The sequence below is a fragment of the Gymnoscopelus braueri genome, assembly GCF_963280865.1.
Source record: "Gymnoscopelus braueri genome assembly, chromosome: 4".
Lineage (NCBI taxonomy): Eukaryota > Metazoa > Chordata > Actinopteri > Myctophiformes > Myctophidae > Gymnoscopelus > Gymnoscopelus braueri.
Window position 1 is genome coordinate 44,718,590 of NC_137605.1, and position 14,865 is coordinate 44,733,454.

The 14,865-nt window shown below is 40.6% G+C and overlaps 1 protein-coding gene across 1 annotated transcript in view; it reads left to right on the forward strand.

Moving 5' to 3' along the window:
* The window catches only part of znf236 (zinc finger protein 236), a 137,778-nt gene that overhangs the window by 92,604 nt on the left and 30,309 nt on the right, over positions 1-14,865 (forward strand). Inside the window, exons 25-27 of the mRNA XM_080427403.1 lie at positions 6,881-7,038; positions 12,935-13,051; positions 14,566-14,763. Coding sequence (XP_080283529.1) covers positions 6,881-7,038; positions 12,935-13,051; positions 14,566-14,763 — 473 coding nt within the window. The remainder of the gene's footprint in view (positions 1-6,880; positions 7,039-12,934; positions 13,052-14,565; positions 14,764-14,865) is intronic.

The window sequence follows — 14,865 nt, forward strand, 5'->3', positions numbered from 1 at the left end:
GTTAATAAATGTCTTATAAACACTTATTCATACTCAATGGATGATTTATTAAGGTAGTTACTACTTGTTAGTTAAGTATTTTGCGTGAGCCCATCTAAAGTGAGGACTATCTATGCCTTATAAAGCATTTATAAATGAGATGGCGTGAGCCCATCTAAAGTGAGGACTATCTATGTCTTATAAAGCATTTATAAATTAGATAGAAGCAGTGATATAGAAAATGCCAATATTTATTGCAACAATTGAGACAGAACATGGCCCTTGCAGTGTAAAAATAAAATTAACATGCTTGTGCTGTATGAAAATAAACAAACAATATGCAATGCTATAAACGTGTAAACATGGCTGATAAATTAAATAAACATTTGACTTTATGAAAATAAACGATAAACAATCTGCTATGCTATAAACATGTAAACATGGCTGATGAATTAAATAAACATTGTACTTTATGAAAATAAACAATAAACAATCTGCTATGCTATAAACATGTAAACATGGCTGATAAATTAAGTAAACATTATTGTACTTTATGAAAATAAACCATACAGAATCTGCTATGCTATAAACATGTAAACATGGCTGAATTTTAATAAACATTCTTGTACTGTATGAAAAAATTAATCTGGGTTCTGCCTTCACTATGGGTATAGCCACCCTTGCAGAGCTAGGCAGACAGTTAACATCAGAATGTAAAAAAAAGGCTTGTTTTGGGTTTCTTCTTTAAATTATCTTCTTTGGTTTTTCTTATTTGTAGAACAGCAATGACATGAAATACACATAGAATGGATTTGTTAAAATGTGTACTGAATAATGTTTTCCACAGTAAATATTTTAACTTTTTAACAATGCTTTTAAAGAAATGAATTAACTTGCAAACATGACTTAAGCAGCTAAACATTCACACAGTTGCAATGATATGAAATTAACATGTACATGTACATAAACACATCCCTGATTTTGCTGGAAATGATATTCACAAATAAATCACTTGAGTGAAAATAAAAAGACAACATTGCTCCCTATAATGGCATTACAGCATTAGCTCAGAGCAGAATAGCCTATAAGCTAACATGACACACAGCAGCCTGCAGCCTAATGGCTAACAGGCTAACAGACTAGGCCAATTGACTGGTACTGATTAGCAACAAACATGACGTTTTTACCACAGACAGAATACACAGTTGGGCTGTGAAAAAGGTACTAGCAATCATGTTTCATCATTACTGAGACAATACATCACAAAGGACAGTACTTACAGACACAGCTGCACATAGCTTTGCTGTATACTAAACAGGAAGTGAATGCATACTGCAGGTGTTGCCAGATTTAGCAAAAAAAACAAGCGACCAGGTCTTTGAAAACAAGCCCTAAAGAAGCAAGCAACTAGGCTCAGTTTTACCAGCTATCGGCCATTTGAAAATAGCAGATCAACAAGCACACAATGTGTCACATCATGACACGTTGTGAGCTTGTAGATCTGTTATTTTAAAAAATATTGGGAAAAAAAGTAAAATATTTTCAAAAAATATTTTTCCTTTCCATGAAAAAATGTGGGAACCACTGGTTTTAAAAAAAAAACATTAGAAAGCAAGCCCAATTAAGCAACTACACTTAAAAAAAAGCCCCAAATTGTTTATTACATTGTCCACCTACCTGCCCACTGTGGGCGTGGCCAGGTAGGGGAGTAGGGAGTTGGGGAGCCCCATATCAATGAGTTTCCTGTTTACCAGTGTTGCCATGTCTGCTTATAATAAACAATTTGGGGCTTTTTTTTAAGTGTAGTTGCTTAATTGGGCTTGCTTTCTAATGTTTTTTTTAAACCAGTGGTCCCCACATTTTTTCATTTTTTTTCAATCTTTTTTGAAAATAGCAGATCTACAAGCTCACAACGGGTCTTGATGAGACACATTGTGAGCTTGTTGATCTGCTATTTTCAAATTGCCGATGTAAAGTGGTAAAACTGAGCCTAGTTGCTTGCTTTTTTGGGCTTGTTTTCAAAGACCTAGCCGCTTGTTTTTTTTGCCAAATCTGGCAACACCTGCAGTATGCATTCACTTCCTGTTTAGCATACAGCAAAGCTATGTGCAGCTGTGTCTGTAAGTACTGTCCTTGTGATGTATTGTCTCAGTAATGATGAAACATGACTGCTAGTACCTTTTTCACAGCCCAACTGTGTATTCTGTCTGTGGTAAAAACGTCATGTTTGTTAGTAATCAGTACCAGTCATATGGCCTAGCCTCCTGTTGGCCATTAGGATGCAGGCTGTTGTGTGTCATCTTAGCTTATAGGCTATTCTGCTCTGAGCTAATGCTGTAATGCCATTATAGGGAGCAATGTTGTCTTTTTATTTTCACTCAAGTGATTTATTTGTGCATATTGGGAGAGATTTGCATATTATTATTTCCAGCACAATCAGGGATGTGTTTATGTACATGTTAATTTCATATCATTGCAACTGTGTGAATGTTTAGCTGCTTAATTCATGTTTGCAAGTTAATTCATTTCTTTTAAAGCATTGTTAAAAAGTTAACATATTTACTGTGGAAAACATTATTCAGTACACATTTTAACAAATCCATTCAATGTGTTTTCCATGTCATTGCTGTTCTACAAATAAGAAAAACCAAAGAAGATAATTTAAAGAAGAAACCCAAAACAAGACTTTGCCTCCAAACAGATTTTTTTTTTTTACTGTCTGCCTAGCTCTGCAAGGGTGGCTATATGCATAGTGAAGGCAGAACAGAATGTTTTTTTTCATACAGTACAAGAATGTTTCTTACATTTTTCAGCCATGTTTACATGTTTGTAGCATAGCAGATTGTTTCTTTTCATAAAGTAAAATGTTTATTTAATTTATCAGCCATGTTTACATGTTTATTGCATAGCAGATTGTTTCTTTTCATAAAGTAAAATGTTTATTTAATTTATCAGCCATGTTTACATGTTTATAGCATTGCATATTGTTTGTTTATTTTCATACAGCACAAGCATGTTCATTTTATTTTTACACTGCACGGGCAATGTTCTGTCTCAATTGTTGCAATAAATATCGGCATTTTCTATATCACTGCTTCTATCTCATTTATAAATGCTTTATAAGGCATAGATAGTCCTCACTTTAGATGGGCTCACGCTATCTCATTTATAAATGCTTTATAAGGCATAGATAGTCCTCACTTTAGATGGGCTCACGCAAAATACTTAACTAACAAGTAGTAACTACCTTAATAAATCATTCATCGAGTATGAATAAGTGTTTATAAGACATTTATTAACACACTCATTAACCATGTACAAATGTCCGCATAAATATACATCCAAGTGGTTTGTATATGGTGTTTACTTAGACTTTCTAAATGATCGTATGAACCATTAACAACTCATAAATAACTGGTTTGTAAATTGATATAATACCTATTTATAAATGGTGAATCTATCATTTACAAAGTATGATAATACAATCATTAAGCACATTAAAGATTAGGTTATCAATGGGCAATAAAACGCTTATAACTGTGTTTACAAACGCTTATTAATGTATTATTAATGCTATATAAATGATGAATTCATGATGAATTAAGTAATTACTAATGCTTAACTAGATTGTAAATTGTGTATAGTTGAAAGGTTTATAACTGTGTTTACTAATGCTTAGTAATATATGTATAATGCTATACAAATGATGAATTAAGTGTTTTACTAGTGCTTAACTAATACTCAATAGTGTATAGTTGAAACATTTATAACTGTGTTTACTAATGCTTAGTAATGTATGAATAATGCTTTACTAATGATTAGTTCATGAGGAATTAAGCATTTACTAATGCTTAACTAATGCTTTATAGTGTATAGTTAATATAAAGTGCTACCGATTTATGCCCTTCTTTGACGTACAAGAGTGCCAGACAAAAGTAGCGAAAATTGCAGATCTACAAGCTCAGTTGTGAGCTTGTAGCTCACAATACGTCGCATCGCAGCGCGTTGTGAGCTCGTAGATTTTTCATTTTCAAATATCCGATGCGTATAGGTTTATAAAGTGCTCATGTGGCCTATTAGTCGCTTCTTTTGGCCTTGTTTTAATAGACCTGGTTGCTTATTTCTCTCGCAAAATCTGGCAACACTGACACAGGTTCTTTTTTTTTCTCCATTTCTGGACATACAAGGTTTCTGCCCTGACCGCGCCAACTAACTTGCTCCGGGAGCTTTGGCTCTCTTTGGCTCGCTCGGCACATAGTGGGCTTAATCAAATTTATGCTCCCATCTCTCTTCATTACTCTTCTCCTCTCAACTCGAGTGGAAAACATCTCTGGCTCATAACAGGCAGAACACTCAGAACTCAGAGCCTGACCGATGCCAGATTTCTGGGTCTGATCCCACATTTGGAGAGTCCTATTCCACCAATTACCAATGTTTTGACTGGCATTTTGTCCACTCCAAAAAGTGCAAGATGTTCTCATCCATTTGAACAACTTTAATTTGATTAAAGTTTATATTTGAAAGAACATTTGCCACTGCTTACCGTTGTACCTGGGTAAAAGATTGGATGTTTGGAGGCTGGCAACTTTTTTGGCAAAGTTGGTATTGAGGCCGTTCAGTGAATAACTATACAAACTTTATGAAGACAACAAGAAACAAATGACAGTCATAATTTACAGCAGCTTGCAAGCTAAACCAATTGCAATAGTCTAATTTTGGGGGATTTAGGGCAAAAAGTACTGTTTAATGTGCATTCTATTATGAATTTTATCTGGCTTGACTGACTGCTGCTGCTGCAAATAGTAGACTCAATCTATAGCTATTTCCTTTATTAGAGGTGCAAATAAAACTTAAACTTAAAATCGTAATTGTTTTTGGTGCACTCTGTAATTTATTATGATTTAAAGTATTCTCCTACTCTGTGTCCTCTGCCTGAGAGCTGAGAGGGGGCGGCACCCACATGCAGGCTGTCAATCAAACTGCCACACTCTGCAACCTGACGCCCACAGTCAGAGCAACTTTTAGATTATTTTTTACAGGCACGCCCACTTTCTACAGCCACGCCCCCTTTCCTGGGTAGGGGTATAGAGCATCGCAGTTCCCGCCCCTTCCGGGTTCCACTGCAAAATACTCAATGCATTTTTCCCATTGACATTTCCAAAAATATTTATATCAATTAATTTAAGCCTAGAATCAAGCCATCCAGGGTCCTGGTGAATCATGACCATAAAACGATTGATTCTGTGAAAAAACTTTTTTGAAAACGGCAAAACAAAGGGTATTTATTAAATATAGTATATCATATAATTAAATATAAAATAAAATAAATCACAGAAAAAAATGTTTTATGGTCATGATTCACCAGGACCCTGGATGGTTTGATTCTAGGCTTAAATTAATTGATATAAATATTTTTGGAAATGTCAATGGGAAAAATGCATTGAGTATTTCGAAGTGGAACCAGGAAGTGGGCGGGAACTGCGATGCTCTATAAATATGAATGGAAGTGCACGCCCATTTCTCCGCCCCTTTATCGCGGCCTGTTTATAGAGCAGCTTTGCTAAAGCAAGCGGCTAAAAATGTCACTATCCTCTCTGTAACACACTGCCTCATAAAGTGGGGTCTGGGGATCCTTTGGGGAGGGGGTTCCAGGGGACCCCAGCAAAATGAGTTTAACCACTTAAACCGTATACAGAAATGTCTACAATATCTACAATAACATAACGTGTCGCAGTGTGCAGAATTTTTTAATCTTTTGAAAATGTTCACCTATAATGACATGCCCAAATTAGGGGTGCCAGGCTGAAAGTGGTTAAAATTGGGACATATTTGCCGCATAATTGCATGATAACGATGTCATTGACAATGGCCGATATATCGGTCAGAACGATGTATCGGTCGAGCCTTAAACGCTCCAGTTTCATTGGACGCGCTGACAAGAGAAGAGACCTTGGGATTTCTAACCCCATGTGCTTTTGTACATAATGATGCTTAAAAGATTTCTAAAAGAACATGTGTACACCTGCATATAATAATAATAATAATAATAATAATAATAATAATAATGATAATACATTTTATTTGTATTGCACTTTTCATTCACATGGAATCCCAGAGTGCTATATGGTAAAAAACACTATCAATCATAGAAGGTTAAAAAGCAGGATTTAAAAACAAATGTGGTTAAACAACAATTTAACACGAAAATGCCCTCCGAAATAAAAATGTTTTCAGGCCTATTTTAAGGTCTGCAGTGATCTCAAATCGATAGGAAGGCTGTTCCACTGGCCGGTACCCCATAGTGCGTAGATCGGTACCAGGGACATCGAGGAGGAATCTGCTCGCAGATCTGAGGGTGCGGGTGGAAGTTTGTGGAGGCTTAATTAGTTTCTCTAGGTAGGGAGAGGCATGTCCGTTTATGCAGTTACTGTATGAGTGATTAGCGGGACCTTGTAGTCGATCCTGGCTGAAACGGGGAGCCAGTGCAGTGAGAACAGGATGGGTGTTATATATGTGATCGTGCTTACGGACTCTCATTAGGATCCTGGCAGCGCTGTTCTGGATGTATTGCAGCTTCTGAATAAGCTTGCCAGGAATCCCAATGAAGAGTGCGTTGCAGTAATATATGATTTCTAATGTTTCAAACATCGTGTAAATAATCCCTGCTATCACATACGCTATCTGTATATTTATGTATCTTTATTTACCTTTTATCTATTCAACATGTTTCTATCCCGCATTTCTTTTCTTTTCTTTTTTTCTTTTCTTACTTCAAAATGACGGAGCGTGCACAACAAAAAAAATATTTCACCCACTTCTTTACACCTGTTAACCTGTGACAAATTGACAATAAAGCTGATTCTGATTGTGCTTTTTGTTTGTCCCCCCCCCCCAACCCCAGTAACCAGCCTGCCGTCCAGCACCAGTCTGTCACATTCGGTCATGTCCCAGAGCCTGGTGATGTCACCGGGGGGCGTGGCCAGTGACGGCACTGTGACTTTAACCCTGGCGGACGCACAGGGGATGCTGGATGGTGTGACACTCAACCTCAATGCACAGGTACTTGACACATCTCATACACTTACACGCACACGCATACTTGCACGCACACACACACACACACACACACACACACACACACACACGCGCGCGCACGCACGCACACACGCACAGGTTGGATTACTAACTATACTATTGAGGACAAACATTTTAGGATGGCACTGAAAATAGTCAAATAATAGCAGAACAATTGCACACCAACGTGCAACTAAGTATAAATCAGGTATAGCTCTCTAACCCCAGGGCTTAATTTGTGTCTGAGCTGGCCGGAGCTCGGCTCCGGAAAATGCCTTGTGTTTTTATTTAGGCTATTTATTACTAATTCAGCATTTTCCCCTCAATGTCCCTTTCCACAATGGAAAAGGGCCGTGGATGAAATGAAAATGAGCTGGGTTCGTAGATCTTCACAATAGTATTCACTGTTAGAAAAATGTGTGTGGTGGTGCAGTCGGTAGCGCTGTCGCCTCACAGCTTGAAGGTCCTGGGTTCGATTCCCGCCGGGGACGCTGTGGGCGTGTTCTCTCCTCTGTGCCCATAACCCAAGTGGGGTTGGCGAAAGGGCCTCTCTGTGTGGAGTTTGCATGCTCTCCCCGTGTCCCCCTAGCGTAGGTACCCTCACAAAAAACCTGGTCTCTATACTGCCTCCCCCTGGTCAGCCGGGGCGCCTGATGGAGGGGAAAGGAACTGGTTGGAATAACGTGTTCCTTCCACGCGCTACGTCCTACCGGGGAAACTCCCCCCTGTCAGGTGATCAGAAGCGGTCTGCTAACTCCTCATGCATTGAAGGAAGCATGAGCTCAGTTCGGGGCTCTCCCCAGGCTGGCAGTGGGAGAGTAGCGCCCAGGATTACAAGCTTTGGCAATTGGCACTGGGTGAAAAATGGGTTACAAAATCTTGGATAAAAAACATTTCAAAACTAGAAAAAGTGCTCCTCGGAGCACAGGTCTCCTCCAGGTCAGGTACGTTATTGTGGCCTCCTGGTGGCGCTATAATAGGCCAATGTGGAAAGGGTGCCATTTCTTCTTAGGCCTTTCAAAGCAATCGGACACTGCATTCATGATTTGTGGCATTTTGTTCAAAAAAAATGTGTTTAGCTAAATTAGACCTGCTGGTGGCGCTATAACAGGCCAATGTGAAATGGGTGGCATTTCTTCCTCGGCCTAGTGGGAATATGCGTGTGACATTTCACGGAAATTGCAAGCTGCGTTCATGATTTGAGGCATTTTGTTCAAAACAGACCAATCCTGCAAACTTTGGAAGCCAACCTTAGCCAATCAGGGTGGAATATGGGAAATCGGACAGATCCGGGTTGATCACATGACTATAGAGATACTGTGTACCGATTTGCATGACGTTTGGATAAAATCTGTAGGAGTAAATGGGTTTTGCACAAATCGGCCTCCTGGGGGCGCTATAACAGGCCCATGTGAAAAATTTGGGGCAGAGGTTCTGATTTGGTATCGAGGGAGTGTGTGAGCACAGTTCCACAGCGAGCGGGCCAACGGTGCCGGAGATTAGCTGGTAACACACGGACAGGACGACGGACGGACGGACAGACAGGGGGTAAAACATACTCTCTCGCCATGCCTTTCGGCCTGGCGGAGACAACAAAGAAAAATGTGTGCGCCCGTGAGCCGGTTGGACTCCTACCTCACTAGGCTAGTTGCAGAGAGATCCCCTTTATGTCAAAACAGTTGTCAATGTGTACAACTTGATGAGAGGCCATGTGGAATTGAGTTATCCTCATAACCCAAGAGAGAGAGAGGGAAAACTTCACGGGAGTGAATTGACGAGTTGATCAGTCCTCCTCGCCGATGTCATCTCTAGTCTAGTCTGTCTGTGTTGATAACCCAGCTTGGCGCAGTGCGTTTATCTGTGTCTTTGTGCTTGACAAAAGTGAGTGAGTGAGTAGTTTTAAAAGAGAACCTGCCATGTGGGTTGCTTTTCAGCAGCTACTTGGGGGAAATGGCACTCCTAGGCGCTCCTAACTTTTAAAACAAGAATTCAAGAGTTCTCTAGCAATCCTAACAGTCAGAAGAGAAACAAGGGACGTGAAGAAGGCATGCGTAGTTGAAAAGAGAGAGAGCTTTTTTTGTCAGAATCGTTCATAAATAATAGCGCTCTTCTGTTGCTACATTCTTATTTTAATGCTCTGATTATTAAATGCATTACTTGATGTTGAAACAGTGACCCATGCTGTTATTTGGCCTATAGCTTTCTGGGGGTATTTTATGGTTAAAGCAAAAAACAATTTTGGGTCGGGTTCATGAGCTCCGTAACCTAATCATTTACAAATGAAGCACTGTCTAACCCTGACTCTGAAACTTCAGCTCTAAATGCCTAATCCTAACCTGAATATTGTCTTAATTGTCAGGCTTACTCTAAAAGTCTTCTTTAATCCCTTAAAGTCGGTCATACCAGCCCGGACGAAATAGGACTAGGAAGATGGTCCTCACAATGTCATTTTTTTTTTACTATACTTGTGGGCAGTGGTGGAAAGTAACTAAGTACATGTACTCAAGTAACGTACGTAAGTACAATTTTGAGGTATTTGTACTTTACTGGAGTATTTCCAATTTCCAATACTTTTACTTCTACTCCACTACATCTCAGAGTAGACTAGGTCAGTTTTCCAAAAATCTTAACCCCGAAGGCAAATCGTGTTAATTTATGACACACATGTTTTTTAGGGGTATTAAGGTGTGCTGAATCCAAATCTGCTGTGTGTCAAGCTCAAAAATGGCCGCTAAGCCCTCAAAATGGACCATTTAAAGATGGCGGCCACCACTATGCTGAAACATAATAAAACACTATATGTTTGATTAAACAAGGTAGAAAATAGACTGAAATGTGCTTTTTTATGTTTACATATATGGGGAATACAATGAAATATTCTGATATAAGATCAATTGTGAAGGAACCACTTTTATATAATTTATATTGTGAAAATTGGCCTCTTTGGTAATGAATAATGTTTTTTTCTTTTCCTTTTTTTTGGGTTGTTAATGAATAATTGCTTTAAGATGTACAATTGCCTTAATTTGTGTTTCTGACTTGTATTTGCAGGCAGCAGACACATGGACTTAGTCCCAGTCATCCTCAGTGTTCTGGCAGGTGTTGCCAAGTTTCTTGCAATTACACGCTTCAATGCACTCCATACGTACTTTCCTGCAGCCACAGCGTTGGCTGAGACATCCCTTTGTGCAACTGCATGACGTGATCTCCCTGCATGCTTTTGGCATAGGTGGCAGAGAAAGCAGCCGTGGCACCAACTGACCATTCAGGTGCATCCATCCCATTTCGGTCACTGGAGGAAGATCAGGATGTGGCAAGTGAGCTTGGTTCCAGACAAGAGCTTGATAGTGGGAACGCATGATGTGAAACTTTGCTGCATCTGAGGTTGGTGGCAGAGTCTCTTGTGCACGACCTATACAAAACAACTTGACTCTTGCTTCATTGCATGTATCAACTTCAGGCACACCGTATATCTTACAGATGAATTTCTCTGTTGACCTCGCTATGTCTACTGTGAGAGGGCCTTTTCCAAGCCCAATGAGATCTGTGTGATGTTGCTGGAACACCTGCAGGGCTGTTTTTTTACTGTGGCCACTGAACTGAGACACGCTGTCACAGCCAGTGACAGCATGGAAGGCAAGTAGTGTGTCAACTTGATCAGCAGAAAGCAACGTGCGAATTTCATGTACTGGAAGAGAGACTTCAAGATCTGGATCCGATGACTTGACAGTGGTCACTTCGGCAAACCCCCCTGATACAATGATGGTTAGATTATTTGGGCTGTGTTTAATCAGATGGTTTGAAAGCAATAGAGCAAGGTCTGCTTTATTTTCCTCAAGTGCCATGAAGCTAGACCAGTCTGGTGGAAGAGGAACGGACTCGTTCTCTATTTTACGACGTATTGGTCGGTGGCGCTGCTTGCGTTTAATCCTTGTGCCTGCTTTGATCGTTAGCTCTTGATACCTGTCAAAGACTACATCAATCCTCTGGCAGTTTTCTCCCATTTTAAGAACAGCTCCAGCAAACATGTTGGCATATTCACCAAATGTTCTAATGCCAGGTTGCTTTCCTAGTGCCATCACGAGTGCTTGGCCATCAATGAGCAGGCAGCTGGAATCATCAAGTGTAACTTTTGCAGGGGTTTGGACTTGTTCTGTCAGTATGTTTACTAGCACAGATTTGTTTGTGGAATGTAGACTACCATAAGTTGTCGCCAAAGATAGTGGGATGGTCATGAGTTCATGTGTAAGGATGTTTTCAAGGTTTACCTGGCGCCCTGCTCTGTAAGCTGTAATGAGCCTTTGTAGAATGTTCCTATCCACTTTGATAGTGTTTTGCTTGCCCTTGGAAAGTTGCTCAACTTCATATAAAGAGGCAAATGTCTTGGCCTTATTCTTTCGAATAGGTGATTTCAGAGCCAAGTGCTGGTCACTATCTGGAGGCTCATATAGACGTTTCTCGACTTGTCCAAGTTCTTCTGCATTAAGCAGAGATTCCTGAATCTCAGATGTGACTACATCCTTGTTGATCATGTTTTTCAATGTGTCTCCACCATCTTGAAACACACCATGCTGTTTCAATGACACAACTATCCTGCCTTCATCAGAGTCGTCTTTCTCCATTCTTTTTGCCAGACCCAGGGGGTCGGCCTACATGAGGCTTTGTCGGTCGGTCTGTCCCTCTTTTCCTACCCAGCCATTCAGATGTCGCATGACGTCACCTCGACGTCACCTTTAGTATTTAACCACTAGGGGTCTGGCACATCCAGGTCTCCTGGTCTAGTTTTTGTGCACTCATTGTGTGTGTACTCATCATCTTCATTGCCTGATGTCATTCCTAGCAAAGCTGATGTCTGAGAAACTATGTCTGTCCTCAGATTATATGACAATGTCCATCTACTCACTGCAGACGCTATTCTGGTATTTATGTGTGTGTGTGTGTGTGTGTGTGTGTGTGTGTGTGTGTGTGTGTGTGTGTGTGTGTGTGTGTGTGTGTGTGTGTGTGTGTGTGTGTGTGTGTGTGTGTGTGTGTGTGTGTGTGTGTACACAATTGTATTGTGGACAGTCGTTTCTCTTTGGAGCGGATAAAGTTGGTTGGAACAATATTCACCAATAAATGACAATTTTCACAATATATGAGTTTTAAGCAGTTTCCTCACACTTGATTTCAAATCAAAATATCTAATGAAAAACCTGAAAAAATCTGAAAACCTATTAAAAAAAAAAAAATCAAGTTTCTACCTTGTTTAGTCAAAAAGATGCTTTGTAATATATTACAGCATAGTGGCGGCCGCCATCTTTAAATGGGCTTAGCGGCCATTTTTGAGCTTGACACACAGCAGATTTGGATTCAGCACACCTTAATACCCCTAAAAAACATGTGTGTCATAAATTAACACGATTTGCCTTCAGCACTTTAAATAAGCACATTTTCTGAAATCCTGCCTAGTCTAGAGGCAAATATTGTACTTTTACTCCACTGCAATTATTTGAAAACTTCAGTTTACTTTGTGAAACATACATTAACCACTTCAGCCATGGCTATCTGAAAATAGCCGCTCTACAAACTCACTACGCGTTGCTTTGCGACACGTTGTGAGTTTGTAGATCTGCTATTTTCAAAGGATTATTATACATTTTGAAACATGTGAAATGGGATATTGTGCACGATGAGTACTTTTACTTTTGGTACTTAAGTATATGTTGACGCGCACACACAGACACAGACACATACACACACACACACACACACACACACACACACACACACACACACACACACACACACACACACACACACACACACACACACACACACACACACACACACACACAGACAGAGAGAGCTTAGATGGTAACCAACGGTATGTTTTCTTTTGCAGGGTCAGACGTTTCCTGCGGTTCTGACTGACCAGGGTCTCCAAGGTCAATCAAATAACTCTGGGCAGCAGGTCATACTGGTCAGCCATCATAATGGAGCACCTAACAATGGATACACGGTGTGTGGGTGTGTGTGTGTGTGGGTGTGTGTGTGTGTGTGTGTGTCAAACTCCTTTCAACACTGTTTTTCAGATATATAGCGAATTTCATTTATATAAATCAATGAATTCTTATGTAATCTCTCATTTGGAGCACCTCAGTGCCCTGCAGAGTTTAAATCAGACAGTTGACAACGTCGCCAGACGGGGGAGGGGGTCCTCTCAGTAAAACGGTATAGTTCGGGCCATTCATCAATCAAACAAACGCGTTAGTTCTACATGCGATGCGCATTTCCCTCTTTATGCAGATGTTTAGATTTCATAGTCTGAGAGGACGCCTAACGTAGCCTATTATTGCACAGCTGGCTGTTCAGTGAGTGACGATGGACCGCGGGCAGAAATAGTAGGCGGTGAACAAGATTGCGCCCTCTGCTGTTTGCATCGCGATACATGTTTTATTTCACCGATTTAAATTGTCACCAGTTTGAATCGATTTTAATCATCTCACGATAAATTGTTACGTGCCTAACAGCTTGTATAGACTAATACGTTATTTTCGTACTCTCCCACACTTAACACATTCCATGCCAGAGTTTAATCTCATAATGTACTCACCAGTGCCAGCGTTTTATTGTTGTTTTTTTGTTTTTTTCATGTCGCCACAGACCTCGCTAAATAAGTTAAAAGTGCGCGTTCATTTGGTTCTAAACACACAGCGGATCCATGAGAAACGGCCAGCGAAAACAGTTTCCAAATCCGTGCCGCCATCTTGAAGCTACAGCCGTTCAACGGTAAACAGTGATCAGCGAGGAGAAAAACAACAACCAGAGAAAATCGAGTTTTAAACAGGATCCCAGACAGGAAGCGGATACGATCGAAAAAACCGGAACCCGAATAATTCCGTTTCCGACCGGAAACCGGAAACGGAAATGGATCAAAAAAATTCGGAAAGTGCACCTGGGGCACTTAACATGGGAATCGGCGGTTCGCGTAGATCTACGCGACTGGCACGCTGCGGCTTTAAATAGGTTTGCGTAGATCTACGCGACTGGCATGCAATGTGTTAAGAGTGTGTATGGTACTAAAGAATAGCAATTTTTTTTAGACAGTCTGTATAAATTAACTTTAAATAAAACATTTCAAATTCCTCTCTCGTTCTGCATATCGTCACTGTTGAGTGGAAACCTTGTATGTACACCTTGTATGTTCTTTTAACCTGTGTTGCGATAGATCCAATGTAGTTATTATTTAGTCACAAGCTCTTGTTAATAATGTTTATTCCTTCCTACAAGCTCACAACGTGTCACATCGCGATGCGTTGTGAGCTTGTAGATTAGGTTTTTATTGCTACTTTTGTGTGACACTCTAGTAGGACGAAGTAGAGCATTCATTTACGAAAGAAAAAACTTTAAAAAGTTGAAATATGGAGAAGATACAAGGTTTCTGCCCGACAGCAACGATAACGTGTTTGTGTGTGTGTGTGTGTGTGTGTGTGTGTGTGTGTGTGTGCGTGTGCGTGCGCGCGTACCAACCAGCTGATGGAGGAGGGCCACGGTGTGGGAGTGAGTGACGGCCAGGCAGACGTCCAGAACAGGAACCAGTGTTTCTACTGTAACCAGGTGTGCCACAACGCCAACACGCTGCGCCGCCACTGCAGGCAGGCGCACGGCAAGGACCGCTGTCACGTCTGCAGGGTCTGCAGCAAGGCCTTTAAGAGAGCCACGCATCTAAAGGTACACGCACACGCACACGCACACGCACGTGCGCACGCACACACACACACACACACACACACACACACACACACACACACACACACACACACACACACACAC